The following is a 27,287-nucleotide window of genomic DNA, read 5'->3' as shown; positions in this document are numbered from 1 at the left end:
AGATCGCCCGGCAGCGGAAGCAGAAGCTTTCTGAAACCGGAAGCGAGTGTACGGGAAACATGGCGTCGGCGGCGCTGGCGCTGAGGACGCAAGCAGCTGGTAAAGGGACGCGTGGCCATTCCGAGGCGAGGGATGGTGAAGGCGAGACCTTGCAGGGAGCCTGGAGGCGGGGCGTGGGTGGAGGCTGCTTCCTGCGGAGGACCCTGGGTGCAGGGCGTGGGGAGGAGTGTGCTGGGCCCGCGAGGTTTGGTGGGGGATGTGGGCCCCCCCCCAACTGTCGCTGATTACGTGATGTCTGGGGCGCCGCGCTTTGGGTGGTTCGAGGAAACGTGTCCTTTCCCTGCCTGGCGTGGCGTGCAAATAAATACAGCTTCCCTAGGGTTTGGTGACGTGGCTCACTGCTTCCTCTCTCTGGTTTTGTTCGGACACTTTCATCTATAAAAATGGGTTTACTAACGTTGGCACCCTGGAGCTCAAAAAGTTAATCTGTTTGGCCAACAGATTGAGCTCCTACCCTGGGCCAGACACTGGGAATCTCAGCAGAAGACAGTCTCTATCCCCTGGACGGTTCTTTCTAGTGGATAAGCCAATAACTGAGCAATAAGTGGTTCTAAATAGTGACACGTGCTGTGAAAGAAAGCAAGTGTGTGTGTTTGTTTTTGTGTGTCTTTGTTTAAGGTAGGTGATAAGGAGAGCCCTCAGAGGAGGTAACTTTTAAGTCAGCGGTTCTCAACCCCCGGGTCGCGACCCACTGGTTGAGAACCGCTGATTTAAGTTAAGAGCTGAAAGATGATAGGAAGTTTAGTTCTGTAAGAGAGTGAAGGACAAAAGAGAGACCTGACTCAATTTTAAATTTCGAGAAGCAAACTTGTTCTTACGTGAATCTAAAAATGGTAGGAGTGGCAATCAGGAAATCAGATGGGAAGGTGTAATAGCTCTGATGAGAGATGATTTAGCCAAGATATTCGTGTCAGTGAACTCAGAGGGAAATAGATGGATTTGAGATCTGTTTCGGAGCTCGCTGGTAAAATGGATATTCGAGGTGAGCAAAGAGAAAGAATCTGCAATGACTGATTTCTGTCTGAGCAACTGAATAAGTGGTAGCATCACTTCGAAGAGAAGGCTGAGGAGTAGAGTGAAGGGCAAAGATTTGTGAATGAGATAAGTAGGTAAAGCAGAAACCCAGTTCCTGAGCTTAGTGCGTGAGTGAACAAATGAATAGGTATTTAAATGTTGTAGACTATGGCACTGGGCATTTAATGTGTTGTCCAAGCCCTTATCTCTGGTCCTTTGCTCCAGTTTGTCTGTTCTCATTAAGGAATTCTGAGCTTATAGGCTCCAGAGACCCATAGGATTTCTCTTAAACCTGGCATGGTCCTGATTATCCATGGCTGTGTCTGGAGACCTGAAGGCAAGGACCGCCAGCCCTAGGCTCATATATAGCAAGAGGCTTCCATCTTGGTTAGTATGAATTTTAGTTCCCTTTCCTTTTTAAAACAAATGCCATTGAGCACTTTGGAATGAGTATAGAAAGGCCAGATTAACAGGGTAGAGTGGCAGTCTTCTCAGCTGGACCTGTCTGCTCTGTGGGTTTGCTGAAGAAAGGGTCCATCCAGCCTTCTGAAATGGCCAGGATCCTGTACGAGTATTGGTATGCAGTGGATGGGTGGATGGCTAAGGAAGTGGTGGGTGAGGCCAACGCAGGAGTCTGTCTCTGGGTGTCCTTTGCTGGGCTCTGTGGTCTAGCTCCTCCACAGGGCAAGCAGCCTTGAGGGCATGGTGGTGAGTGAAGCTGAAATAGCCAGCCCTGTGGTATCCTCTTGCTGGCTTCTGTTTCTGTGTGTTTGTTTCTCCTCAACAGGGCTGGATGTGTCAAGACTTGGGGCATATGGTATTTGGGGGGGGGTTCCCGTTAATATTTTACTGCCCCACCCCTTACCCCCTGCTCCCCCTCAGCCACGCATACATCTCTCATACAGTGCTTACACTCTGGACAATATAAGGAATGACTTGTCTCCCACCATGGGAGAAGGCCAAGGACGTTAGCCACCCCTGAAAACCAACACAATCCAGTGGCATTTCTGCTCACATACCTTTTTTTCTTTTAATAAATTGATATTAAAGAGAGAGGGCAGGAGAGAGAGACAGTATGTGCCCTGACCAGGGATCGAACTGGCAACCTCTGTGCATCAGGACAATGCTTTAACCAACCTAGCTATCCAGCCAGGGCTTTTAATAGTTTATTTAATTAATTAATTAAATTTTTTTTTTTTTTTAAGAGAGAGAGAAAAACAGTCATGCTGTCATTGGTTGATTCTTGTATGTGCCCTGACTGGGTTCAAACCTGCAACCTTGGTGTGTCCAGACGATGCTCTAGTGAATCGAGCTACTCAGCCAGGGCCTTTGCTCACATATCTTCTCACCTCCCTGCCACTGCCTCCTGCCAGCTCTCAAACTAGTAAGTGGCTGCTGAGGCAGAGAAGGAGAGTCTGTCTGAACAACATTTCTGTTCTCTCTGCAGCTACTGCTCTGCTGAGGCCCCCTGCGGCCGCGGCTCTTGCTGTCAGATACGCATCCAAGAAGACAGGTGGCAGCTCCAAAAACCTCGGGGGAAAGTCACCAGGCAAACGCTTTGGCATCAAGAAACTGGAGGGTGAGGGTGTCCCTTGGCCGTACCCTACTTGATGCCCCTGGCATTCCTTTAAAGAGAGGAAACCTTGCAAGTGCTTGGCCCAGGGCTCTCCGCTCAGCTCACCAGAGCATTTGGGTCCAGACGAAAGAGTCAGATAAAACCAGATGGTGGGAGACGGTGGGGGGCTGAGGAAGAGCAGATAGTGTGAGCCCCGGGCATGCAACTAGAGAGAAGAGGCTGTTGGGTGGGGGCAGGGAGTGCTGGCATTGCACCATCTGGGAGTTGGTTTTATCCAGGGACAGGCTTAGAGGTTGGTGTGCAGCATTTGGGCCGGTACAGTGTGGGCACCATCATGTTTTCTCAGCAGTTTGCTGTGCTGCCCCATAGCACACTTGTGGACTTCTCTCCTAGGTCATTATGTTCATGCCGGCAACATCCTTGGGACTCAGCGCCACTTTCGCTGGCACCCAGGTGCCCATGTGAGTTGTTCTGTGCCCCCTCACCCTTATTTGTTTTGGGGGACCACCTCTCCGTGCTCCTAAGCCCAGTAATAATAATAAAACAGTGGCATTTATTGGGTGCTTACAAAATGCCAGGCACTGTGCTGATTCCTGGGCCTACATGATCTCGTCTACTCCTTACCCCATCTTTGGAAAATTGGTAGATATCGTCTCCATTTTGCAGGTTAGGGGCCAGAGACTTAGTGAGTGGAGGGGCCCAGATACAGAGCTGGGATTGGAACTCTGAGCTTCCTTTCTAAACCCCAGTTCTTGGAGAAAAAGATGCCTAGTTAAGATATTTTTTGAATCTTGGGAAACTAATTTTAATGTATTCATTTTTCTATATTTCTAAGAATTCCTCCATAGCATAAAGTTGTTCTTAAATGACTGAAGGGTAGCTTGGATTTAATACAGTAGAATTGAATGTGTATATCAGAAATTATGTCCATACTAGGCATGGATTTTAGTTTAGCGAGTTGGGATCACTTTCTGAGATAAGAAATTCTTTGGTAATGTTATGTTCCTATTGTACTCTTTACATTATCTTAAAATTAGTTTAGTTTTCTTTGTAATCAGTGCCCCCACACCTCATCCCTTTTTGGGAAATTTTAATAGAAACAGAAGGACTGATAGTAACCTATAATTATTTCAAAAATACTAATCCGTATACGAATTGATTGTATTTGTGTAGCTTTATCTTTTCGAACTTGAGACATTGGCTCTGTGGCTGTGGTAACTCTTGTGACTTGCTAAAAATGACAGCAGTGATAAACGCCAGCATGTTTAGAGTAGTCTAAGCATTCTGAGCTCTTTGTGACTGTTAACTCATTTTATTTATTTAGTTAAAAGATTTTATTTATTGATTTTACAGAGCGAGGAGGTGGGGAGGGAGAAGTATTAAGTCATAGTTGCTTCACTTTAATTGTTCATTGATTGCTTCCTTGACTGGGTAAGCCCAAGCTTTTGAACCAGCAACCTCTGTTCCAGGTCGATGCTTGATCCCGTGCACCACCGTAGGCCAAGCTTAGTTATTAAGTCACTTAATCCTTGAAGTGACCCTATAAAGTAGTTCGTATTATCCCTGTTTTGCAGATGAAAAACCTAAGATTCAGTGAAGTCAAGTAATTTGCTCAGATCAGACATAGTAAGTAGTAGTGCTGTGATTTGAACCAAGCATCCTGGTTCCAGAGTCCATTCTTTTCACCAGAGAAATAATACATAATGCTGGACTGCCTGGGTCAAGATTGTCACATATCCAATCGCAAGTTCTGAAACAAGAAAGCTAAAATACAGAGTTAAAAAACAATATATAGCATATGGTTTATTTAACCTGTTGGCTTGTCTGAAAAAGACTTAAAAATAGTACCTAGTAAACAAGGTGAGAATTAAATGAGTTGAGGGATATAAAAGTGCTTTATTATGATATATTCTATAAAAGAGCTGGGAACAGTGCATATATATGGTAAGCACTATATATAATAAGTATTACCTAATGTCATTATTTTACTAGCATATATATTATCCATATAGCTTTGGTCTATTCTTTCCTTAAAGCCTAAACTTGATAGATCATTATATAAATGAAAATGTATGTCAAACTAGTGTTTAATATGACAGTTGCAGTATTTTTGAAGTCTGAGTGACACGAGCTCCCGGGCAGTGGGCAGGGGCGTCTCCCTGAGCTTGTTTGGGGATCTGTCCATTGTGGCTCTGGCCAGCTGCACAGACATTGGTCTAGGTTAACAGCCCTCCGGGACTGAGCAGCCGCCTGCATTGACTTGTCTGTGCCTCCTCTGTCATGGAGTCAGTCAGGTAGTAAGTGGACGGCAAGGCAGTGTCAAGGAGTGGGAAAGGGGCCCGAGCCGGAGCTTTCTGAACCTTCCCCTGTGGCCCCAGGGCCTGCCCTCCTCTGAGGAGTCTGTCCTGCAGCCCCGGGATGGACGCCTACCTGGCTCTCCCTGGAGCTGAGCAGGTCTCTGCGTTGCAGGTGGGGCTGGGGAAGAGGAAGTGTCTGTATGCCCTGGAGGAGGGCGTCGTCCGCTACACTAAGGAAGTCTACGTGCCCCACCCCAAAGACTCGGAGGCTGTGGATCTGGTCACCAGGCTGCCCAAGGGTGCCGTGCTCTATAAGACTTTTGTCCACGTGGTTCCTGCCAAGCCTGAGGGCACCTTCAAACTGGTGGCTATGCTCTGAGCTCCCCGTCAAGGCCGTTGGACAGAGACTGGAGCCCAGGTGACAGGAGCTGTTGGTACCAGAAGTCAAGGGTTGGGGTGGCAACAAGGCCTCCTGCGGAAGAAGTATGTGAAGTGCCTGACTGCGAAACCCCAGATCTGACCTGGGGCCAAAAATAAAGTTAGCTGGAGCCATGAGTCTGCTGTCTGGGGACAGACCTGGACGGAGCTGCTTATTGATTTGTCGGTCATTCTGCGCCCTAGGGTACATGGGAGGGAACCCCAAGCAGGAAGAGGCCAAGGGGGGCTCTCTTTGAGGAGGGGATTGTTGGAGCACCATCCCCCCCAGGGGAAGGAAGCGCAGAGCCTGTGCTTGAAGTGGGTGTGGCTGCTTGCCTTCCAGGGTCCCGTGGAGGCTGGGCCGGGCCCTGGGAGGAGGGGCCAGCAGAGGGAGCACCCGGTCGTGTTCCTCTTCTAGAGCCACAGTCAAAGGGAGCTGAGTTGGCAGCCCCTGAAATGGCCACGTGGCAGCCTCCTGCCCGTCTGTGCTGTCCAGGGCAGAAAGGCCCCATCTGCCCTAGAATACTGAGGCCCTTTCATGACAAGGCTGCGTGAGTGACAAATGGGCTTCCTGCTCTCTGGGGAGACACCAAGCTCACATTCTTTCTTTGGTTCACATTATTTTTAAATCAGTTTATTTTTGGCTTATCGTAAATTGTAAACGACAGCAAAGAATCTGGCTGCAGGAATATTAAGTCTGGGTTTAGAGTGGGCTGGGGCCGGCTTTCATTGTCCATCTCACCCAGGACCTTTAGAGGCTTGACTTTGAGGGAAAAGGCCAGGGAGGATGTCTCATCTAGTGCCCACAATCACCCTGGCCATTGGAGGTAGGTGGTGTTGGCTACAGCCCCAGAGGGGCTTCCTTCCAAGGACTCTCCCCTGCCTTTAATCTGCACCTTTTCCGCTCAGGGCATGACCTACCTCCCACAGGTCATTGGTAGAGACAACGGGAGTTTGTTGAGGTTTACTTTGAATTCTTTCTTGTGAGGTCTCCTGTACCAAGACCCAGCTGGGGAATATTTGTGGGGTGTCTCCACAGGTTCAGTGCTGTTCCTGCCAGTCCCCAGGAGAAGCAGGACGAGGCAAGATGGGAGAGGTTGCTCTCTCTACAGTGATGCTTCCCTGAGCAGGGCAGAGGGCACTTCCTGGGAGGGGGGCAGAGCCGTGGTTGGATGGTGGTGCCGGCAGTGACATTCGGGCCTCAGCTTGGTGGCAACTGGAGGATTAGGAGAGCAAAGTCATTAGTTGTTCCCTGACCTCCCCACCCCTAGACACACATGCGCCCTTTGAACTGCTACTTTCCATCTGCCCAGTGATGGTCCTCCCTGGGTCCTAGAGCTGTGGGCTTTATGGAAACCTTTCTATGGGCGCCCATCCTGCATCATAGGGAAGGCTTCCCTGGGCTGGGTCTGCAGTCCTTCCCTCTACTCAGAGGGGTGAAGTGGGGCCTCCAGCCTAGGCCCGGGGCTCCCCATCAGTGGTCCTTGTCCTTGCCTGAGAAGCTCTAATTGGGCATTGTGTATAAAAGTAATAAGAAAAAACGCTCGATTTTTTCAGTGCACCCAAGGCTGGGTGTGCCGAACGTGCTAGTCACCTCTCCAGGCCCAGAGCCCAAAGGGCACTCAGCTGGTGAGTCTGCTGCTCCCAGTCCCTCTCTGGAACATTCTCATAGCTGGGCCGGCAAGCGGGCTGCCACAGGGGTGGCTGGTAGTTGCTGGGCAGCACCACACAGAATACCTTGCCCTCTGGAGCTAGCCCTGTGACCAAGAGAACCCTTCTCCAGCCTCCACCTGGATCCTCTTCCCCAGGGTGAGCCTAAGACCCAGGTTCCCCTCATAAAACTAGGCCGCTGGGCTGGGTTCTGACCCCCCAGCACACACCTCTCACCCAACTCCCAGGTGGCAACCCCCAGGAGCTTCCCTCACCCGCATCCCTCAGGGTGCCTGGCACCTTTCCACTGCCTGGTCCCCAGTGGGGCATCCCATGCTGCTGAAATAGGGATGGGGGCAGCCCAGGGGGTTCATGAAGGACAACTCAGAGTAAAGCACAGGGTCAGTGAGCCAGAGAGCAGAGCCCAGACTTTCCCTCGCCATCGCTTCAGTTCTCTCCACTGAGTCCAAGGTCCAAAGCTCAGACCCTCAGCATTTCTGCAGTGCACTGGGGTATAGAGATTCCACTCCTTTCTGGCCACTAGCACATTCGCTCATGATCCTAGCAGCCCGCTCTGGTAACCTTTGGAGGGAGAGTCGAGTCCAAGGTCTCCGGCTTGAGCACTGGATCCTAGACATGACTCCATGGTCGCTGGGTTGAGCCCAAGGTCACATTGCAGCCCTGGCCCGGAGGGAACATGGGTTAGAACAGGGGTCCCCAAACTTTTTACCCAGGGGGCCAGTTCACTGTCCCTCAGACCGTTGGAGGGCCGGACTGTAAAAAAAACTATGAACAAATCCCCATGCACACTGCACATATTTTAAAGTAAAAAACAAAACGGGAACAAATACAATATTTAAAATAAAGAACAAGTAAATTTAAATCAACAAACTGACCAGTATTTCAATGGGAACTATGCTCCTCTCACTGACCACGAATGAAAGAGGTGCCCCTTCCAGAAGTGCGGCGGGGGCCAGATAAATGGCCTCAGGGGGCTGCATGCGGCCCGCGGGCCGTAGTTTGGGGACCCCTGGGTTAGAAGATGCTGAGTCCAGAGAGCAGGTTCCAAAGGTCCCTCCATACCGAACAGAGCACAGGTGCCCTTTTGTTGGGATTGGGGTAGAGAGCATGGAGCGAAGGGGTGTTGGGTTGGGGTGTACACATTGGCTGGGATGGGAAGCAGCAGCAGGAGCAGAGGACCTGGCAGCACTGGGGCGCACACTGGTATGGCAGCAAGCAGGACGGCCAGGATGGGCACCAGGGAGGAAACGTCCTCCCGCCAGAGGCAGAGGCAGGGCTCAGCCTGGACCCGGCCTGCACGGGCCCATCTCACCTCCCTACATCGGAATTCTGCCCCAGAAGTTGCACAGGAATGACTGGGCTGGGTCCAGTATCAGCTCAACATGCAAGGGAAACTGAGGTGCAGGCAGCTCCTTTTTGGCTGCTGCAAAAAAGGATTTGTGCGGGAGAGCAGAGGAGATGTACCCTGTCTCCTCCCTCAGCTCAGGGAAGGAGTGATGTGTGCAATGGAGCTAGAAGGATAGACTTAGGGAAGGACCTTGTGGTAGGGGCAGACACCCTCAGAAACAGTGGATCTGAGGTGGCAGGGAGAACTCAAGAATCTGAACTCAGCTGACGCCACTAGGGTTCACAAATGCATAAATAAACTGTTGCAATATTAAAAAAAATAAAATCTGAACTCAGGCTCCAGGTGCCAAACCCTCTTCCACTGTTGTAGACTGTGGCATCAGAAAGTGGCGCCAATATGGCAGGGACTTCAGTGATCACAGACCATACACAGCATTCTTCCTAAGTGGCTGGTTCTAGGTGACCCTGTAGGTGAAGAGGCTGGGCTTCTGGCCCACTGTGAGAGGGACCAGGGGTGCATCTGCCCCACCTGTGGGACGCAGGACAGCCAGCAGGACCATGGGAGTGGCTCTCCTCCCTACCCCACCCCTTAACCCCCTTTGCAGGGCCACCTCCCAACCCAGGAAACAACTTCATTCAGAGCCAGGGGATCTGTGAGCCACTCTCCAGCTTCCTGGCTTCTGCTCCAGCTTGTCCCGGTCAATAGCATGCCATGACCTAGTGTCCCGCAGATGGCACTCCCCTCTGCAGACTTGGCAGCCACGAGGGTCCCTATAGAACCTTCAGGAGAAGGGGTTGGCTGGGAACAGGCTTGGCTTCTGCTAAACCCAACAGCCAGCTAGGGAACCTCCAGCTTGCCCAGATCTGTGTACTTCTTCAGATCCCCTCCCGGCCTGACGCTGCCCCACTCCACTGCCCCCTGGCCCAGGTAACTGGGCTCCAGATGCCAGTTGGCTGTCCTCTGGTCTTGGCTTCCACTGCTAATGGAACCGAAGTGTCTGTGGTTGCCCTGGAAACCAGGCAATTGGGCCATAAAATACAAAAGCCTCCTCCACCCTAGATCTCCCTCTCCCTCCAAAGGGATTGTGCAGCTCCCAGGGCCCAGCCTTCCCCAACAGGCCCCCCCATCCCCAGCACCACCCCACATCCAGCCTGGCCAAAATCTGGATCTTGACCCCAGTGTCCCAGCCAGGATATCAAAGCTACAAGAGCCCAGCCAGTAGGCTGAGCTAACCCTGCAGAGGGATGGGGGTGGGAAACACTGTCGGCAGAGAAGCTGCACTCAACACTTGCCTCAGCGACCCGAACAGGGGGGAGGACAGGAGAGGAGGACCTCCAACCCCCAGCCTGTCCTCTGAACCTGTCAGGAGACAGTGGAGCCTGGTCCCTGGTCTGTAGTGATTCCAATTCCTGGGGCCAGGACATGCCGCCAGAGCAATGGTGGTGGGGCTGGACTTGTAGTTCTTGCTGGCCTGCAAGTTATCGCCTGGGGGAGCTTTGAACCTAGACCATTGTTGAGTTCCCACCTCAGGCCAATTAACTCAGAATCTCTGGTCATGATCCACTAGGCTCAAAGTGCAAACACAAAACGTTCCAGCAGGTGAGGTAATGAGTAACTGGGACCTGGTGTGGCAGGGACTGAACCAGAGGGTGCTTGTCCCATCCAAGTTCAAGAAATAAAACTTTTGCTAGCCTAACAATAGCATAGCTGCAGCCTAGGTCAGGGGTCGGGAACCCTTTTCGCTGAGAGAGCCATGAACACCACATATTTTTAAATGTAATTCCGTGAAAGCCATACAACGACCCGTGTATGTTATGCGTTATCCAATAAAAATTTGTTGTTGTCCCAGAGGACAGCTGTGATTGGCTCCAGCTATCCGCAACCATGAACATGAGCAGTAGGAAATGAATGGATTGTAATACATGAGAATGTTTTATATTTTTAACGTTATTATTTTTTTATTAAAAATTTGTCTGTGAGCCAGATGCAGCCATCAAAAGAGCCACATCTGGCTTGCGAGCCATAGGTTCCTGACCTCTGGCCTAGGTTAAACTTGCTGGCTGGTCTGTGAGTCCTTAGCAAGCAGTCCAGATGTTTGTTTTTTTAAATCTTTTTTTTTTTTTTTTCAGTGAGAGGAGGGGAGGCAGAGACAGACTCCTGCATGCGCCCTGACCAGGATCCACCCAGCAAGCTCACTAGGGAGCGATGCTCTGCCCATCTGGGGCTTGCTCCATTGCTCAGCAACCAAGCTCTTCTTAGCACCTGAGGTGAAAGCCATGGAACTATCCTCAGTGCCTGGGGCCAACTCACTCCAATTGAGCCATGGCTGCAGGAAGGGAAGAGAGATAGAAAAGCAAGAGGGGGAGGGGTGGCGAAGCAGATGGTTGCTTCTCCTGTGTGCCCTGACCAGGAATCAAACCCAGGACATCCACATGCCAGGCCAACTGGCCAGGGCCTAAATGTTCTGATATTTACTGCCTTAGTCTTATATGCTGAACAAAGTTATTATTTTTTAATTCAGTGAGAGGAGGGGAGGCAGAGACAGACTCCCACATGCACCCCAACCAGGATCCACCCAGCAAGCCCAGTAGGTGATGCTCTACCCATCTGGGGCGTTGCCCTGTCACTCAGCAACCGAGTTCTTAGTGCCTCAGGCGAGGCCATGGAGCCATCCTCAGCACCTGGGGCCAACTCACTCCAATCAAGCTATGGCTGCAGGAGGGGAAGAGAGAGGAAGAGAAGCAAGAGGGGGAGGGGTGGAGAAGCAGATGGGTGCTTTTCCTGTGTGCCCTGACCGAAAATTGAACCCGGGACATCCACATGCCAGGCTGACGCTCTACCACTGAGCCAACCGGCCAGGGCGTGAACCCAGTTATTAATTTTTCCTTTTATTTACCTAAGATTTGTTGTTAAAAAAAAAAAATCCACAGAACCAGAGAACCAGAGTAGAAGTTCCCAATGCTCACTAAAATAGGGGCCAGAAAAAAGTTGTCTTACCCTTGAACTCTCAAACATTATTTTCTTTGGAGTTCTGTTAGGTCATTGTCCTTAGGAGCAGAATGTAGTGACAGAATGACACGGTGGCCTGCTGCCACTACTTAATAGCTGTGACTTTGGACTCATCATTTCACTTTCCTGATGTGCTCAGTGAAGACAATAAAAGTGTCTGCGTCAAAGAATTCTGAGGGATTAAATGAGATCCTGCACGCGGGGTCAGCACAGCAGCTGAACAGAGAATCCCAATGCTGTTACTGGTGGTCAGGGGTGCCCTCTCCTGGCAACTAGGAAAACTTGCCGTGCGGCAGCCAGCGTTCCCCAGCCTCGGCTGACCAGGCTGATCCTTATTACCAAGTGAAGTGAGGCTGCAGGGCCGATATGAGGCCCTGCTGACAGAGGCAGGGGAGCAGAAGGGGGGAAGGGCCTTGCGAAAAGGAGGGAAGCTGGGTGGCCCTTCCCAGCGTGGCCCTGCCAGGTCTTAGGGCAGTGGCCGGGGACCCAAGCCACTCTGCTCCTGCCCCTAAAGGGGCAAGCTCCAAAGGTAACCAGGAGGCCGTGGCTGGGGTCACCTCTGTTCTCAAGGGTGCTCCATACTCAGGGCTGGGTGGGAAGCAGAGTGAGGGCTTCTGGGATAGGCCCCGGGGACACCAGAGCAGCCATCCGCCTTGGCCTTGGGTAGGGGAGGAAGTGCCGGGTAGGGACCCCCAAGGACCGAACTGGCTCTTCCGCTGGCCTACTGGGTGGCAATGGGGAAGGCTCTGAGCCTCTCTAACCTTTGGAAAAAGACGGAGCTGTTATCAGGTGTGTTCTTGCATCTCTCTGGTTCTTGGATAGACTGAGATTTTAAGTTGCTGCCACTTTGGAGTGAGACTGCCACCTCATGGATCCCTAAGTACCAGCCAAGACTTTCAGGAGAAGGCAGCCCAAGAGCGACGGCTCCCCGACACCATCACAGGAGGAAACACACAGAGGCTCGGCTTAGAGAGATAGAGATATATTTCTTCTGTTGCATATTTCAGACTTCACACTGAGCTTCAGGCACAATGCACTCCAGGATCTTCTGAGAGCCCTGACAGTCTCCTTCCCTGCTGCTCAGGAGGGCCTGCCAGGCCCTGCCTGCAGCTCCGGGCACCCCGAGACTCTGCGCTGGCCTCAGCAGGCCCCATCGAGGAGCAGGGCATGCTGGAGAGCCCTAGAGCCAGCCCCTCCTCTCTTCAATGGTCCCCTGGCTACAAGAGGAGGGGCTGTGCCACTGGAGCCCAGCTCTGCGGTGCTCCTCCAACTCGCCTCCCCCTGGGGCCCTTACAGAGCCTCGGCCACAAGCACGCAGGCCCAGGCTGGGGGAGGAGGCCCCGGAGACAGAGGCAGGCCCAGGCTGGGGGACGAGGCCCTGGAGACAGAGACAGGCCCAGGCTGGGGGACGAGGCCCCGGAGACAGAGGCAGGCCCAGGCTGGGGGACGAGGCCCTGGAGACAGGCAGGCCCCACCCCCAGAGCAACAGCAGACGGGCTCCTCAGGCCCCCGCTCCCCGGAGCCATGGCCCACTTCCTGGGGCTGCTCTGAGCCCTATTGCACATCTTTTGTTTCTAGTTCATCCCGACTGCTCATTATCCTTTAAAAAAAACAAACAAAAGACTGGAGGAGAAAGTTTGGAAGAGCACGACGTGGAAGCTTGGAGCCCTTCTCTCCACCTTCCTGCCGCCCTCTGGTCCCCGGCAGGGCCGTCAGCAGTAGTAAATGCTGTGTTGACCTTCCCCGCCGTCTGTGCAGGTTCTTGATGGCTGACATGGTGTGTGGCCTGGGCCTCGGGTCCTTGCCTCCCAAGGGGACGTCCCTCCGTCTGTAAGGTGCGGTTCCCCGGGTGTTCCGGAGGTGCTGGCTGGGGCCCTGCTACCTGAGTCGCCCGTCTGCTTTGACAGGCCCCAGCTCCGATTTGGGATCGGGGAACAGAGAGCTCCAGCTGGTCAGTCCGCAGGGCTCCAGGGAGGGGCAGGCAGAGGGGCCCGTGGCGCACAGTCCAGCCACGGACCAGAAGCCGCTCAGTTCCCCGTCTGTCCAGGCCTCAAGTGCGGGGCCGGTGAGCAACGCGTGCCGCCGCGCGGCCTCCTCTGCGGGCTCCGGTTGAGGCAAGTTCAGGATCCCACTCAGGCCCTGGAAACTCTGCTCCGTGTACTCGTTGTGGGGGGGGCCGGCGTGCAGCCAGCTGGCATCATCTGCGAGTGCAAGAGCACACGGTCAGGACGCCCGGCCCGCCCGATCCCATGAAGGCCGGACCCCAGGAGTCAAATCTGGACACCCTTGTGCCTGCCCCAACTGCAACCGAGTCACATCTTGCTGAGAGACCTGTGATCTTGGGCTAATCCACAGAACTTTCTGTGCCTATAAAACCGTTAGTTTTATTAAATTAAAACAGTTATCCCCAGCCCTGGCCGGTTGGCTCAGCGGTAGAGCGTCGGCCTAGCGTGCGGAGGACCCGGGTTCGATTCCCGGCCAGGGCACACAGGAGAAGCGCCCATTTGCTTCTCCACCCCTCCGCCGCGCTTTCCTCTCTGTCTCTCTCTTCCCCTCCCGCAGCCGAGGCTCCATTGGAGCAAAGATGGCCCGGGCGCTGGGGATGGCTCTGTGGCCTCTGCCCCAGGCGCTAGAGTGGCTCTGGTCGCAATATGGCGACGCCCAGGATGGGCAGAGCATCGCCCCCTGGTGGGCAGAGCATCGCCCCCTAGTGGGCGTGCCGGGTGGATCCCGGTCGGGCGCATGCGGGAGTCTGTCTGACTGTCTCTCCCTGTTTCCAGCTTTAGAAAAATGAAAAAAAAAATAAAATAAAATAAAAAAACCCAGTCATCCCCAAATTCCCAACTTGAGCATTAAGTAACAGTGTGTTTAGGCCCCTTTAGAAGGTGAGGTAACTCTCCCACAGTGGTCTGGTGGGCGCCCCGCCCCTTCTCCGCCATCTCCAGTGGCTCCCAGAGCCGTGGGAAGCTTCCCATCGGGCCCTCCAGCTGCAAGGCCCTGCTTGCTTCACCAGCCTTCCTGCCTGCCTCCCTGCACCCTGCTCCCCTCCTCTGCTTCCCTCATCCCCAGACACCTGCCAGCTTTGTTCCCTCAGCTGAGAAGACCCTCTGTCTATGACACCCAGCACGCCCACGGCTCAGCCCCGACCCCGGCCTGCTGTGAGGCCACCCTCCGTCCTCCCCCGGTCTGTCCACCAGACTGCGAGTCCTGGAAAAGCAAGGGTGCAGCTGCCTGCGCTGGTCTGCGGCGGCCCCACCACTCCATCCTCCCCTGGGTTACCCCCACTCTGACCCACCTTCTCTGTGACAGATGTGGCCAGAGGAAGGAAGCCCCTACCTACCTACTGAGCACCTTCTGTATGCCAGCGACTCGTCAGTGACTGGGGAGACACAAGCCCCCGGAGGGAGCCTGCAGCCTGCACCTGTGTTCAGAGTCTGCTCCCTTAGCCTCAGCCAAGTGGGTGGAGGGCCATGTGACCCTGCCCATCAGGCCACACAATCAGACTGCTGTCCCAAGAATGTAGAACTCGGGGACCAAGAGGCCCTGGTCAGTCTCTGCTGCCCCGAGAGGCCATGTGTCATGTATAAGAAGCCAGAGCCCGTGTGGCTGACACCCAGAGAGAAGACGGGATGAGGAACAGGAGGGCCTCAAAGACTGAGGAAGTACCTCTGGTTCCCTGTGAGACCTTTGCTTAAGTTGCTGCCACGGACCAGAAGCCACTCAGTTCCCCGTCTGTGCTGTCTGCGGGGCACAGCTCTGCTTTCTTCCCATAACCCCCTCTTTGATTCGAGCTATTCTGAGCACATTTGTGTGCCATGCACCTCCACCCAGGAGGTCTTCAATAGTCACATTATTCCTGCTTTGCACGTAGTAAGACTGAGGCCCAGGAATAGATTGCCAAGGATAAAAGCCCAATTAAAGTGTCAGAGCTGTGTTCTGAAGCCAAGTCTACCTGGCTGCTTCCACACCACAGCGCAGCCCTGGGATGCCAAGGGGAGGACGAGCACACGCCCAGCCTCCCACCTCCCCTTCTCCAGGGAGGGGGGTCAGCTCTGACGGTCAGCTTCTTGGGGCCACCCCCTGGCATCTGGGCATCGTTTGGGAATCAGATCCTTACCTTTCCTGAGAGGTAGTTTGCGGTTGAAGGTCAAGGGCAACACGAGGAAGCGGGTCTCGCCCAGGGGTTCCCAGAACTGAAGCACCCGAACAGTCCAGGCACCTGGCCGCAGGGGCCGGCTCAGCGGGGGCTTGTACTGCGTGACCTCAGTCTCTGTGTCCACCACAATGTCGTAAGACGTGGCCACCACATAGGTGGGGTCGATCCACACCACAGTGGCTGTGAGGTTGGGGCCCCGCGCCCAGCGTTGCATGGCCACAGGCTCATCCAGTGGCCCCAGCAACCCCCCAAAGTTCCGGAAAATACGCTCTTTGGGGTCCCATTCGGTGCCAACCTGTAGGGAGGGAGGCAGCTGGGCAGGACCCTGGGGATAAAGTCCTTCTCTCTACTCTGACGCTGCCTCTAACTCACTCTGTGACCTCGAGTTAGTCTCCTTCTGGGTCTGTTTCCCCATCTGCAAAACGAAGGGCTTGGACTAGAATCTGTTCTAGGCTTCCACTCTGACCTGCTCGGCAAGGCTGGGGGCAGCAAGGCAGTGACAAGGCTCCAAGTCCTGCCCAGGGACCATCCCTACACAAAGCCAAGGACTCTGAGAAAGAGACCGAGACACAAAAGCCTGACCTATGGCCTGAGTGGAATATCCGAGTGCCATTAAAAGAAAATCCTTGTGGTTTAGAAGATGGGGTTGCAGTCCCCTCTCTGACCACTGCATGTCCTCTGTGTGTACCCCAAGTGGGCGCTGCTCTTCCATGTATGCATGCAGGGGAGACAGAGGCAAGTGTAAGGCATCCCCAAAGCTGCCATCTCTAGGAAAGAAGAGCCCAGGAATCCAGCCCTGAGAGGCTTCCCCTGATCCTTGTCCCTCCCTTAGTCTGTCCCTCTTCCCACTACCCTGAGTCTTGCCGGGGGTCAGGAGAAGGCAAGGGGAGGGCCTGTCCTACCTCCAAGCTCTGGAGCCGGCTGGCCTGATCACTGCGCCCCGACAGCTTCAGTGACCCCTGGGGCATGAGCCACATCTCCAGCGTCTCTGCCGGCTCTTGGACTGAGGGCTGCACCGCCTGCGTCACCAGGTAGCCCTGGAAATGGTCGTCATAGAAATACAGGTGCACACTGGACGGCAAGCCCCTGGGCTCAAACCTACGAAGGTTCCAGCAGGGAGAAAGGGAGATGCCATCAGCATATCCAACGTGGTCTTGAGTCCCAGGGCGGGGCTCTGGGGAGCTTCCTTTGCCCCAAATCGTACACCCGCAGCACCTACGTGCCTGGCTCTTGCCATTGCTTTCGTACTTGCACTTTCCCCTGCCTTGGACTGGAGGCTCCCTGGGGGCAGGGGGTGTCTCTTTCTGATTGCCTTCCCCCTGAGTCACCGCACCCGAAGGCTTGTAGTACATCACAAGAAGGTCTCACCTGCAGAGCAGGGCAGCAGGCGGGGGCGCGGTGGCGGCGGCATGGCGCAGGCTGAGGCGGGCGAAGGCGGCGTAGGCGGTGAGCATGACATCACTGAGCCCACTGGGGCCGTCCGCTACGTCATAGATGTTCTCCCAGTAGGCCTTGAGGGCGGGTGTGCCAGGCGGGTAGCTGCCATACAGGTGGAAGTCCAGAATTTCCAGTACCTCCTGGTTCACAGTGGACTCAAACTTCCGGGCAAAGAAGGTAGGTCTGGAGACTTGCTGGGGCGGGAGAGGAGGGAGGGTCAAGGGTCCTGGAGGTCCCAGAGAGCATGGCAGGGGAGGGGCCCCTCCCAGCACTGCCCAGAGATGGACCTCTAGGCCTCTCCCCGTTGCCACAATAGCCCCAGAGCCTGAGGGCTGTGCCGGGCGGGGGCCCCAGGTTCTCCGACTGGCCCACCCTGAGTCCTTTCTGACCTTGGCAAGGGCCAGCGACCGGGGGCTCGGGGAAGCACCTGCAGCCGTAGGAAGTCCTGCGGCTTGAAGTCGTTGGGGGAGCAGCCGCACCAGTCCACGATGTGCTTGTACTGGCACTTGCAGCCCAGCTTGCGGTTCCAGTTGGTGACCCGCAGGTTGTTGTCCACGAGGCTCTCGCAGGCCAGGCTGTTCTCCAGCACCGTGTGGAAGAAGGACTGCGGGCGGCAGGGCAGGGTGGACGGTGAGCCGTGGGCACCTCGCCATGCTCCCTCCCTGGCCCGGCTGAGGAACCCGCCACCCACCTCAGCGGGGAGCAGCGTGTAGGTATAGAACTGGCGCAGCTGGGCCACCAGCGGGTCGTCTGTGAACACCACATACTCCACAAAGCTGCGCGTCAGAACGAACCAGTCGGAGCCGCCATCCACCACGATGCCCGCGGGGATCTGCCGCTCGCCCAGGCGCCACATGTGCGAGTCGCACTCGTGGAAGAGCCGGTCCAGGCCCTGTTTCTTGATGAACCTGTGGGGAGCAGAGCCGCGGAGGCTGGGGGACATGCAGAGTGGGATCCAGGCCCTCCCCCGTCTAGGAACCAGCGCCCCTCCATCTGCAATGGATTTGGAGGCTTTACCATCTAGGGCTGGGCCCCCACACGCCCTGTATGGGAAGGGGCTGTAATGAGACCCCAAGGCCGGGGCCTCTTCCCCCAGCCCCGCACCTGGAGTTGTCCCTGCCATGTGATTTGAGGAAATTCTTGTCCCGGTTCTTGGATAGGAAAGCCACCAGCTCCTCGTTGGTCCTGGAGAGGGAATGGCGTGTGGGCAGTGCGTGGGAGGGGTTTCCCAGTCGCTGCCCCACAGCAGACTCCCTCCTGCACGTTTTACCTTCACCCCTTAGTCTGCTGGCCATGTGCCCTAACCCAGGCTGATGCTCTGGGCTGGTGGGCACCTGAGGCCCCCGAGGAAGACCACTCCACCCTTCCTGCGGCGCTTGCTCTGACCCACCATCCCGGGTACATACCCCTGGTCCTTCCTCCTCCCCATCTCGTCCCTCTCAATCCCCACAGCGGATCTCATGCACCAACCCCTCCCCTAAGACACGGCTGGGGCCAAGGGGCCGTGTCTGAGCTGTGTGGATCCCAGAATGAGGCCCGCAGGAGGGGAAGGAGTGTATCAGGACCCTCCAACCCCAAGTGCCCAGATGGGCCCCTCCCACCTGGGGGGTTCAGAGCACCAGCCACACCTGGTTGGGTAGTCGGTGGCACTGAGGTTGATGAAGAAGTCCCAAGCCCAGCCGGGCACCTCCAGCAGGTCCTGCATGCTCCGCAGGTACATCCTCAGCAGGCTGGCCCCGCCCCAGATGGTGACCATGCGCCAGGGTGTCACCCGGATGTTGTCATACCTCCGGGCCAGCTCCACCACCTCCCGGTGCAGGTAGTTGGAGCGCTAGGGCAGTGAGGGGGTGGGAGGTTCTCAGCAGCCGCAGGGGGGCCCTCAGCGTTATGACCTCCCCACCCCACCCCCAGGACAGAGTACAGCGCTGGCTGCTGCCCTGGTCTAGGCCCGTTTCCCTAGCTCTAGGCCACCTGAGCAGGCCAGAGGCCCTGTCTGTCTGTGACCCTCCGTGTCTCTGCTCTGCTCACTCAGAACCCTGTGGTCTCTAGCAGTACCTTGTCCACGTGGATGTAGAAGAAGTGCTGCTTGTGGTAGACAGCCTTGAGGAGACGCTTCAGCTGGCGGATGGCCCGGCCGTGAACCACCAGCATGTAGGCGATTCGGACCGGGGGGCCGTCTGCGGGCTGCGGGGCCCGGGCCTCCTCCCACTGGATGCCGGGGCTCATCTTCCCTGAGTAGAGAGTGGGCACCAGTCAGGCCCCTCCCCAGGTCACCGGGTGGAGGGCAGATGGGAAGAGGGACCTGCCCGCCTTCCAAAGGGCAACCCTGGCCTTGGGGCCCAACACTCCCAGGTCCTGGCTCTGCCTTCTGCCACTTAAGGTACTTATCACCAGCTAGGCAAGGGAGGTGGGCCCCCTGCCAGGTCACTTCCTGGGGCCGCCACCTCACCACCCATGTCTGTCTCTTACCAGCCAGCTGGCAGTGCCGGGGCACAGCCTTGGGCATGAGGTTCCCGGCCTGGTGCAGGCACACCACGTTGGCGATCTCTTGCTGGCACTGCTTGGAGCTGGCCCGGGCCAGTGCGGACAGTGCATCCTTGCCCAAAATCTCGCACTTGGGGGTGAAGCCGTTGTCTGTGGGCTGGGGGGCGCCCTCCACACTCCCCGTGTCTCCATGTGGTGGGAAGCCAGCTGCCCCCACAAGTGCCTCCCCAGCGGCTGCCCCACTCAGGTTCTGGCGGCCAGGGGCCTCTGGCGGTGGGGCCGGAGGGACCCTCCGGCTAGCTCTGTGCCGGCTGGTAACTGCCCGCACCACTTTGGCCACAGGCACACCTGGGCTCTCAGCACGGCCCCGCCAGCGCCCATGCCTCCTGCCAGCGCTGCCCCGCCGTCCCGCTGAACTGTCTGTGTCCTTGGAGCCCTCGCTGGGGTCCAGTGGCCGTGGCTTCCTCTGCCTTCCTTTCTGTAAAAGACAGGCAGACACAGGTCCCTGGGACAGTCACCCACCGCCTGCTCCTTTAGCTCCCTGCTGGCCGCAGGCCCAGAAGCCTCTGCTGCTCTTTATCTAGACTGTTCTGTCCACCTGAGGGCTGGGCACAAGCAGCACTCCTGCTGGGCATTCTCCGCACCAGTGGGCTGAGGCGCGGGCCTCCCTCCACGGTGCCATCACACCCACATCCCCGCTCCCACACAGATCGCAGGGCACTGTGTCTCCTCCGTGCTTTGGACTCGGTACCATTTCCTTTTTCGGCAGATGTGAAAACGAATATCCACGTAAGTCACAAGAGAAGGGTGCGGAGGCCTGCAGGGGACTTAAGGGTGTCTGTCCACTCTCACCCCAGCTTCACTGGGAAGACAGAGGAAAGCATTCTTCGGTCTAAAGCACTTCTTGGGGCTGCGCGCCCAGGGGCCACAACAGAGAGAAGAGGTCAAGCCCGGGGGGGAGGGAACAGAGGTGAAACCTGAGACCCCAGATAAGCTGCATTCTGTCGGAAGCAGAGACCAAGAGGGAGTCAGAGTGCAAGATGTTCAGTGAGAACACCTGTGACGGCGGGGAGCAAGAGGCGGCAGGCAAAGCCTTGGGATGCCAAGCCGGCCTGACACCTGTGCAGGGAGGGGAGGAAGGGCTTCAGATTACAGAACAGCTTGGAGGGAGCCTCGCGGCCTAATGGGAACTCCAGTGCAAAGACGGCCTGGAGAGGTGAGCTCTGGCACTCCCGGCCCCACTCAGTCACTGGCCGGGAAGGGCTGGCCTGGGGCAGGACGGCCAGAACAGAGCGAAGACACCCACAGCTGGAGGCTCTCCACTAAAGACTCTCACAGCAGGTTCTCAGGAGGGGAAGCCTGAGTGCAGGACCTCCCTGGCTGCCTCACCGCACTGCCTGGCATCTGCGGCCTCTTCTCAAAGGTGGCCCGGTCACACTCGAAAGTCACGTATGCCCACCCTCTTCCCCAGCTCTCCCTATCCCCTCTCTTGACCCTACTCCCTTTCCTGCCTGACCAAATCCCATCCACCCTTCAAGACCCCCTCGTGTGAAGCCATCTCTTTTGCCCGAGTTGGACGTCTGTCTAGCGGATGGACCTTCTAGGGGAGAGACTGTCATGTCCACCCCATCTCCCCAGTGCCCAGTGGAGCAACTGGCACAGAGGGACATCTGGTTGGTGTTTGGTGGATGAGACACAGAAGAGAAGAAGCAAGAGGCACTGTGACAACTGTGTCCACAGGGCTCCAAGCCTAGCTTGGCCACTCACCCACACTCACCTACATTCCCTGAGCATGTTCCCTTATCTGTAAATATCGCAGGGAAGTGTCACACGAGACACAGCACCAGATAATGGCAGCTAGAAAGAGCCATCTCCCTTCGCAGCCTCCATTTTAACGTTTCTCTTACCATCCTCTGTCCACCCACACCCATGGGTCTCCTCTCCCTTCATTCCCCGTCCACTCCACGCGTGCCCCAAGTCCTTTCTGGCCCAGCCTGCCTGTAGCATGACTTACGGGAAGCCAGCCTCTCTGGAAGCACCCTCCTCACCTGGCTTCCCGGATGCCCTCCCCGGATCTTCCCTGCCTGTGACACTCACCAGCCTTCTTGGCCGACCTTCCTCATCTCCCAAGGCCCCCTGGGCCTTTCCCAGTCCTAGCTCTACAAGGGGACCTCCTCCAGTCTCAGAACTCCATCCACTCCCAGCTTTCTCCATCGGGCCTGGAACCTTCAGGTTTTTTAAAAGCCCACCTTCTTGACATCTCCCTGGGTAGCTTGATAGTTCTGTCAACCCCACAACTCCCAAAGCCAACTCCTGATCTTCCTCCCTGACCCTCTCCTACTTCACCGGCTCAGGGGATGGTGACACCATCCTTCAAGTCGCTCAGGCCGAAACCTCTTAGGAGCCATCGTGGACTCTTACTTTCCTCACATCCACACCCAACCGATCATCAGGAAATGATTCCTGTGGGGGTCACCTTCAGGAAGGGGACTCCATCTGGAAACAGACCACGACTCACGGCCTCCATCTCTGCCACGCCTGCCTGTCCTGTGCCGGGAATGCTCCCCCAGATGTCTCCGCTGCTCATTCATGCCTCCTCCAGTTCTTTGCTCAGATGGTATCTCCTTAGCATGGCCCACCCTAACATTGTATTGAAAAGTGCAGCCCCACCCCCAGCCTCAGCTTTATTTTTCTATAGCACTTACTGCCTTCTCTCATTCTACAAAGTATTTACATCATGTTAGTCTGCGTCCCTCCCCTTCCAAGGATGTAAGCTTCACAGGACAGAGCTCTTTGTTGTGTTGTTCACTGACGTATTCTGAGAGCCCAGAAGAATGTCTGGCAATGGTAGATGCTCAATAAATATTTGTTGAATGAATGAACGAACGAATGAATGAATGTAAAGCTCTTGGCACAGGCTAGCATTCAATAACTATTATTACTGGAAGGGCAGTAGGACCTAGTCAAATATGATATCAAAAGAGGGCCCACGGCTCTCAGGCACGCCTGGGCTCTGTTGTGTTGCCCCTCACCTCCCTAGGACCTTCCTCCTCTTTCCTGGTGGAGAACGGCACCCCCCATGTCATACTGACACCCATCTCAGGGACTGAGCCCCATTTCTCAACTCTAGCATTCATGCCCTTTGTGGCTGGCACCCAGCCAGCCTCTGATCTCTTGAGAGGTACCCAATGAGAGCTGGGAGTGTTTATTCCCCTCTGAGAAGAGATACCCGAAAGAGGGAGGCCAGAGTGGGGAGGAGCCAGCAGATCCCAATCTGTGCCCACGTTGGAGAGGGCACCCTGAACAGGGCAGCCCCCGGGAAAGCTCACTCCACTGAGCTGAGTGCCCATCAGCGTGGCGATGACCTGGCCACACAACAGAGAAAGACATCCTCAAGCTTAGGTGGGTAGAGACGGCAGAGGAGCTGTGGGCTCTCAGGGGTGGAAGCTAGTATCAGCAGTCAGGAAGCTGGTCAGGACAGCAGGGTCCAGGGCACAGGGCCAGGCTGGTGCAGTGGGATCCAGGATGTGGGAGGAGATGGGCAGTCTGGTGCCCTGCACTGCAGCAGGGAGCCGGCTGACCCTGAGAAGGACAGCCCCAGAGGAAGCCAGGGCACCAGGAGGCAGCAGTGAGGAATGGCGGAAGAAGAGGGACCTTGGTGGACAGCCAGCCTTCAGCCCTGCCCCTGCCCGGGCATGTTCATATGGGCATCAGCAGGGCTGCTTGAGGGGCTGTCCCCCAGCAGTCCCTGAGGTCAGAGTCCTTGAGGTCAGGGTCCCTTCTGATTACTGAGGGTGAAGACTGGCCCTCTAACCTGGATGCCTTCTGGCCTCTGAGACCCCCCTCCTCCCCACTGAGAAGACATGTGAAGTCCTTGCAACTCTGCAGCTGCTCCTGGAATCCTCAACCAGGGAGACGGAGAACACAGAGCTGCTTACCCCACCTCCCACCCCCTCTGGACTTCTCAGAGCTGCTTACCCCACCTCCCACCCCCTCTGGACTTCTCAGAGCTGCTTACCCCACCTCCCTCCCCCTCTGGACTTCTCAGAGCTGTTCACCCCACCTCCCTCCCCCTCTGGACTTCTCAGAGCTGCTTACCCCACCTCCCTCCCCCTCTGGACTTCTCAGAGCTGCTCACCCCACCTCCCACCCCCTCTGGACTTCTCAGAGCTGCTCACCCCACCTCCCACCCCCTCTGGACTTCTCAGAGCTGCTCACCCCACCTCCCACCCCCTCTGGACTTCTCAGAGCTGCTTACCCCACCTCCCTCCCCCTCTGGACTTCTCAGACTGAGTTTAAAGGAAGTGTGAGGCAGTGTTTGTGAAAGCTTTGAAACGATAAAGTGCCTGTCTGGATGTTAATGATCATCCCTGGTCTCCACGCTACCCCCCCCCCCCCCCCATGGGCAGAGTGCGCACGGTAAGTGCATATCTGATCCCATAGCTGCTAAGCCCGGTTGGGGCTTTCCTATCGCACTTAATAAAACCCTCATCCCTCACTGTGGTCTCTAGGCTGGACTAACTCTTGAACTTTCTTCCAGGGAACATACCACACCCTCCTTCCATTCCTCGAAGGCAACTGAGCCCATTCAACTCAGGGCCTTCTGCCCAAACTCTACCCCCCCCCCACTCCCCCGGGATGACTGGCTCCTGCAGCTCACATGCTACTTCTTGCAGAAGCCTTCCCCTATCACCAGATCTAAACCAGCCCCTGTCACTCCACCGTTTCCTTTTCACTGTCAGCCTCTCCGTGGGGATTGTCTGCCCGTGAGGGCTGAGACCCTGTCTATTTTGTTTACTTCTGTATCCCCAAGGATCAGCATAGTGACTGGCACCAAGTAGGACATAAGAAATATTTGTTGAATGAATGAATGAATGAATCCCTCCTCCCAATGTGCAGTGCTGAGATAACAATGAGTTATTTACTGATGGCTTAGCATATGCTAAGAACTCCTGCAAATACTTCTCAGGTATCATTTTCATTTAATCTTCACAATCACCCAGCGAGAGAGGTGCTCTTATTATCCCCATCCTGAGGAGAGGTACTGATAAGGACATGGAGAGGTGAGGTGATTTGCCAGTGGTCACACCATTACTTAGCAGCAGCGCTGGAATAGGACCTAGGAAGTTGGACAATAGGTCCAACTTCAGTGCCCACCTTCCTAAGCACTATGTTATGCTTGCCTAGCAACCCTGAGGTCCATTCAGGTGGCTACTGAAGGGGTCCAAGCACTGATGGCTGCTTGGACTCCACAGTCTTTCAATCATTAAGGATCATTTTCCATTCCAGTCCAGTATTTCCCTATAGGCTTCTGCCAGGAGGAAGTGGGAAGGCGGGATCCCACCCACTCCACTGCCCCAGTTCTCTGCCACAGGGCAGCAGGGACCTTTAAGCCTGAACAGTCTCTCAGCCTATCCAGAGACTCAGAGAGTCATGCAGCAGCTCAGGGCCATTTGTTCCTGAGGGGCCTCAGATGTTTTGCCATGCCCGCGCCTCAGAGGTCACAGGCCTCTGCTCCACACTCCAGGGTCCGAGGGCTCTCTAACAGCCTTGGCAGTCCTTCCACCTTAGACAGTCTCATCTGCTCAGAGTCTTCTTACACTAAGCCCGAAAACATTCTCTTCCTCCCACTCATTGGTCCACACTACCTTCACGGAGCTAGCCTCCGCCCCGCACCCCCACCCTCAGTTCCTTTAGGAGTCATGGTCTCAGGTGACTTAAGTTCCATATCCCCTCACCATCCCGACATGGTTCTCCCCAAAAAGGCAAGAACAGCTCTTCTCCCAGCCCGCACTCCAGGCCTCCCAGACTGCGCAGATGTGCTAAAGGAAGGTGGAGATCGGGGTTCCCCTGGCCTTCACCCCGCCAGGTAGAGAGGCCCGAGAGGAAGACATGGCAAGCAGAGCACCTGCCTCAGAGCCCTTGAGGCACCAGAACCCAGGGGATGCGGTGGGCACAGAAAGTCTCTGCCCTCGCCACAGCTAAGGGCCAGGATTTGGCCTATCCGCCCTGTTCTTCCAGGATAGCCCCAGACGCCACTGGACTTTTCCTGACCATGCTGGGGAGGACATGACTGGGCCTCCAGCTCAACCATGGTCAGTCAAGAGAGACAGAGCCTCAGTCCCTCGGGGGCAGAGACCTGGGAGTTAGTAGGGTGCGTCTGCCCCTGCTCCAAGGCCTGGGGCTCTGCTAAACCAGCTGCTGCTGTCCCCATTCCCTTGAAGTCAGAGGGGGGCCCCTCCCCAATTCCCTAACTCCCTGAGGTCAACTCATCGGCTCCCTCTTCCAGCATCTCCTCCGGAAGACCTATGCAGGTTCTTCAGAGCCCTGGCATGGCTTGGCTAAGAAAGCCACGCCTCGGGGACACTCCAGGTCTTGCCCTCGGGGTCACTCCCTGTTCCCTCAGTTGCCGAACTGAGTTTCACCCTGGCCTCCACTTCACCACCGGCCGGGGCCCGGCAGGCGCTTCTGGGCGCGGATGCCCTGGGTCCCTCAGCCAAACACCTCTGCGCGCACACCCCCTCCCCCTCCCAACTTCACAAAGTTTGGCCTGGGGCACCCCACCCCAAGCGGGCTTGGGCCCAGCCCCGCCTCCCGGCCCCGCTCCCCACGCCTGACCTTCATGCTCCCGGGGCCGGAGACCACCCCACCGAGACCCGCTCCTCCCGCCCCGGGCAGCGGCCCGGGCAGTGGCCCGGGCGCCCGGGTCACCCACCGACCGCGCGCAGCCCCCCTGCCACGCGAGGGAAGGGGCGCCAGAAGTCGGACGCCCAGCTTCAGGCGGCCGCCCGCGCCCGGCACGCATGCGGCCCGTGCCCCACTTCCCCAGCCGGGGCCGCCCTCAGCCCGCCAGGACCCCGCGCGCCCCCGCGCCTGGCCTGCCCGCCTGCCCGCCAGGCCGTCAGCGCACCTCGCCCGGCTCTTCCTCCTCCAGGCCACTGAAGCTCCACACCACCAGGCCCTGCAGCAGCAGGATGGCGAGCGCCGTGGCGATCGCCAGCTTGTAGCGCCGCACCAGCTTCTGCACCCGCGCGCTCGCCACCATCTTCCTGCCCCGGCCGCGGGGCGCGCGCCCAGCCCTGCAACCCGGCCGCGGGCGCGCGCTGGGGCGCGGGCCGAGCCGGCACCCCCCACGGGAGGCGGGCCCGGCGCGCGCTGGGCCGAGGCGGGGCCGGGGGCGGGGCCCGAGGTCTCTAATCGCCGCGCCCCACAGGCCAGGGGCGGGGCTTGGGGCCGCCTGCTGGGCCGGGGTGGGCGTGGGCCGGGGCGCCGGGACCTCCAGAGCAGAAACTTAGTCCCGCAAAGCTCCTTCGCTGTCTTCGCGGGTTCCCCAGCTACTATGTGTGCTCACCTCCTCTTGGATCGCAAACCCATGGTTCCGCGGTGCGGAGAGCTCTGCATACAGCCCGACCTCTTTTCTGCCCGCCGCCCAGTATTTCAGGGGCTGAGTCCTCGCCCTCAGGGTGCATAGAGAATGCCATAGCTCCCAGAAACTCCCGGTCTGGAGAGATTGTATATGTGACCCAGGCCCTCCCTGCTTTTGTCGCGACCCTGGAGGCAGCGCCTATGGACAAAGTCTCTGGCATCAGAGACCCTCACAAAGCCTCTCTTCCTTTCTCCTCGCCCTCTCATCTAAAGATCTTCACTCAGGCCTCTAGTAGAGCCGTGGTTCTCAAATTCTAGGGTGCGTCAGAAGCACGTGGAGGACTTGATACAACATCGCTGGGTCCCACCCACAGAGTTTCCGCTTTGGTAGGTCGGGAGTGGGGCACGAGAATTATAATTTTCAGCAAGTTCCCGGGTGATGCTGATGTTGCT

The 27,287-nt window shown here is 56.4% G+C and overlaps 2 protein-coding genes across 4 annotated transcripts; one reads left to right on the top strand and one right to left on the bottom strand.

Annotated features, from left to right (window-relative positions):
- The first annotated feature begins 28 nt into the window (after window positions 1–28).
- MRPL27 (mitochondrial ribosomal protein L27) lies at window positions 29–5,533 on the top strand. 2 transcript variants are annotated; one of them, XM_066364540.1, is made up of 4 exons: window positions 29–99; window positions 2,522–2,653; window positions 3,044–3,111; window positions 5,120–5,533. In XM_066364540.1, the coding sequence occupies exons 1-4, from the start codon at window positions 60–62 to the stop codon at window positions 5,324–5,326; spliced, it is 447 nt and encodes a 148-aa protein (XP_066220637.1). In that variant the 5' UTR covers window positions 29–59; the 3' UTR covers window positions 5,327–5,533. The 2 variants fall into 2 exon arrangements, with proteins under 2 accessions (XP_066220637.1, XP_066220636.1); XM_066364539.1 differs by having other exon boundaries at window positions 39–141.
- Window positions 5,534–12,366: 6,833 nt separating this feature from the next.
- XYLT2 (xylosyltransferase 2) lies at window positions 12,367–26,579 on the bottom strand. Of its 2 annotated transcripts, XR_010748941.1 has the most exons (12): window positions 26,380–26,579; window positions 19,455–19,947; window positions 19,041–19,216; window positions 18,614–18,816; window positions 18,090–18,170; window positions 17,677–17,893; window positions 17,413–17,589; window positions 16,917–17,179; window positions 16,451–16,646; window positions 15,510–15,843; window positions 12,868–13,593; window positions 12,367–12,755 (listed from the first exon to the last, which is right to left on the bottom strand). XR_010748941.1 is itself a non-coding variant. In XM_066364538.1 (11 exons), exons 1-11 carry the CDS (start codon window positions 26,512–26,514, stop codon window positions 13,271–13,273), a joined length of 2,598 nt encoding a protein of 865 aa, XP_066220635.1. In that variant the 5' UTR covers window positions 26,515–26,579; the 3' UTR covers window positions 12,823–13,270. The 2 variants fall into 2 exon arrangements, 1 of the variants encoding a protein (XP_066220635.1); XM_066364538.1 differs by lacking the exon at window positions 12,367–12,755 and having other exon boundaries at window positions 12,823–13,593.
- Between the last annotated feature and the right edge of the window lie 708 nt (window positions 26,580–27,287).

The sequence above is a fragment of the Saccopteryx leptura genome, chromosome 2, assembly GCF_036850995.1.
Source record: "Saccopteryx leptura isolate mSacLep1 chromosome 2, mSacLep1_pri_phased_curated, whole genome shotgun sequence".
Lineage (NCBI taxonomy): Eukaryota > Metazoa > Chordata > Mammalia > Chiroptera > Emballonuridae > Saccopteryx > Saccopteryx leptura.
The sequence above is the reverse complement of the archived record's forward strand: the minus strand, read 5'-3'. Positions and strand labels throughout refer to the sequence as shown.

What these genes read in the sequence shown, in the direction of transcription:
- MRPL27 (XM_066364539.1), top strand. Translation starts at nt 60, where the DNA reads ATGGCGTCGGCGGCGCTGGCGCTGAGGACGCAAGCAGCTGGTAAAGGG. An exon ending in CGAGGCGAGGGATGGTGAAG is followed by an intron (nt 142 to 2,521) that starts GCGAGACCTTGC and finishes TTCTCTCTGCAG; the next exon opens with CTACTGCTCTGCTGAGGCCC. An exon ending in TGGCATCAAGAAACTGGAGG is followed by an intron (nt 2,654 to 3,043) that starts GTGAGGGTGTCC and finishes CTTCTCTCCTAG; the next exon opens with GTCATTATGTTCATGCCGGC.
- XYLT2 (XM_066364538.1), bottom strand. Translation starts at nt 26,514, where the DNA reads ATGGTGGCGAGCGCGCGGGTGCAGAAGCTGGTGCGGCGCTACAAGCTG. An exon ending in CCGGCACTGCCAGCTGGCTG is followed by an intron (nt 19,217 to 19,454) that starts GTAAGAGACAGA and finishes CTCTCTACTCAG; the next exon opens with GGAAGATGAGCCCCGGCATC. An exon ending in GCCGGCTCCAGAGCTTGGAG is followed by an intron (nt 15,844 to 16,450) that starts GTAGGACAGGCC and finishes CCCTCCCTACAG; the next exon opens with GTTGGCACCGAATGGGACCC.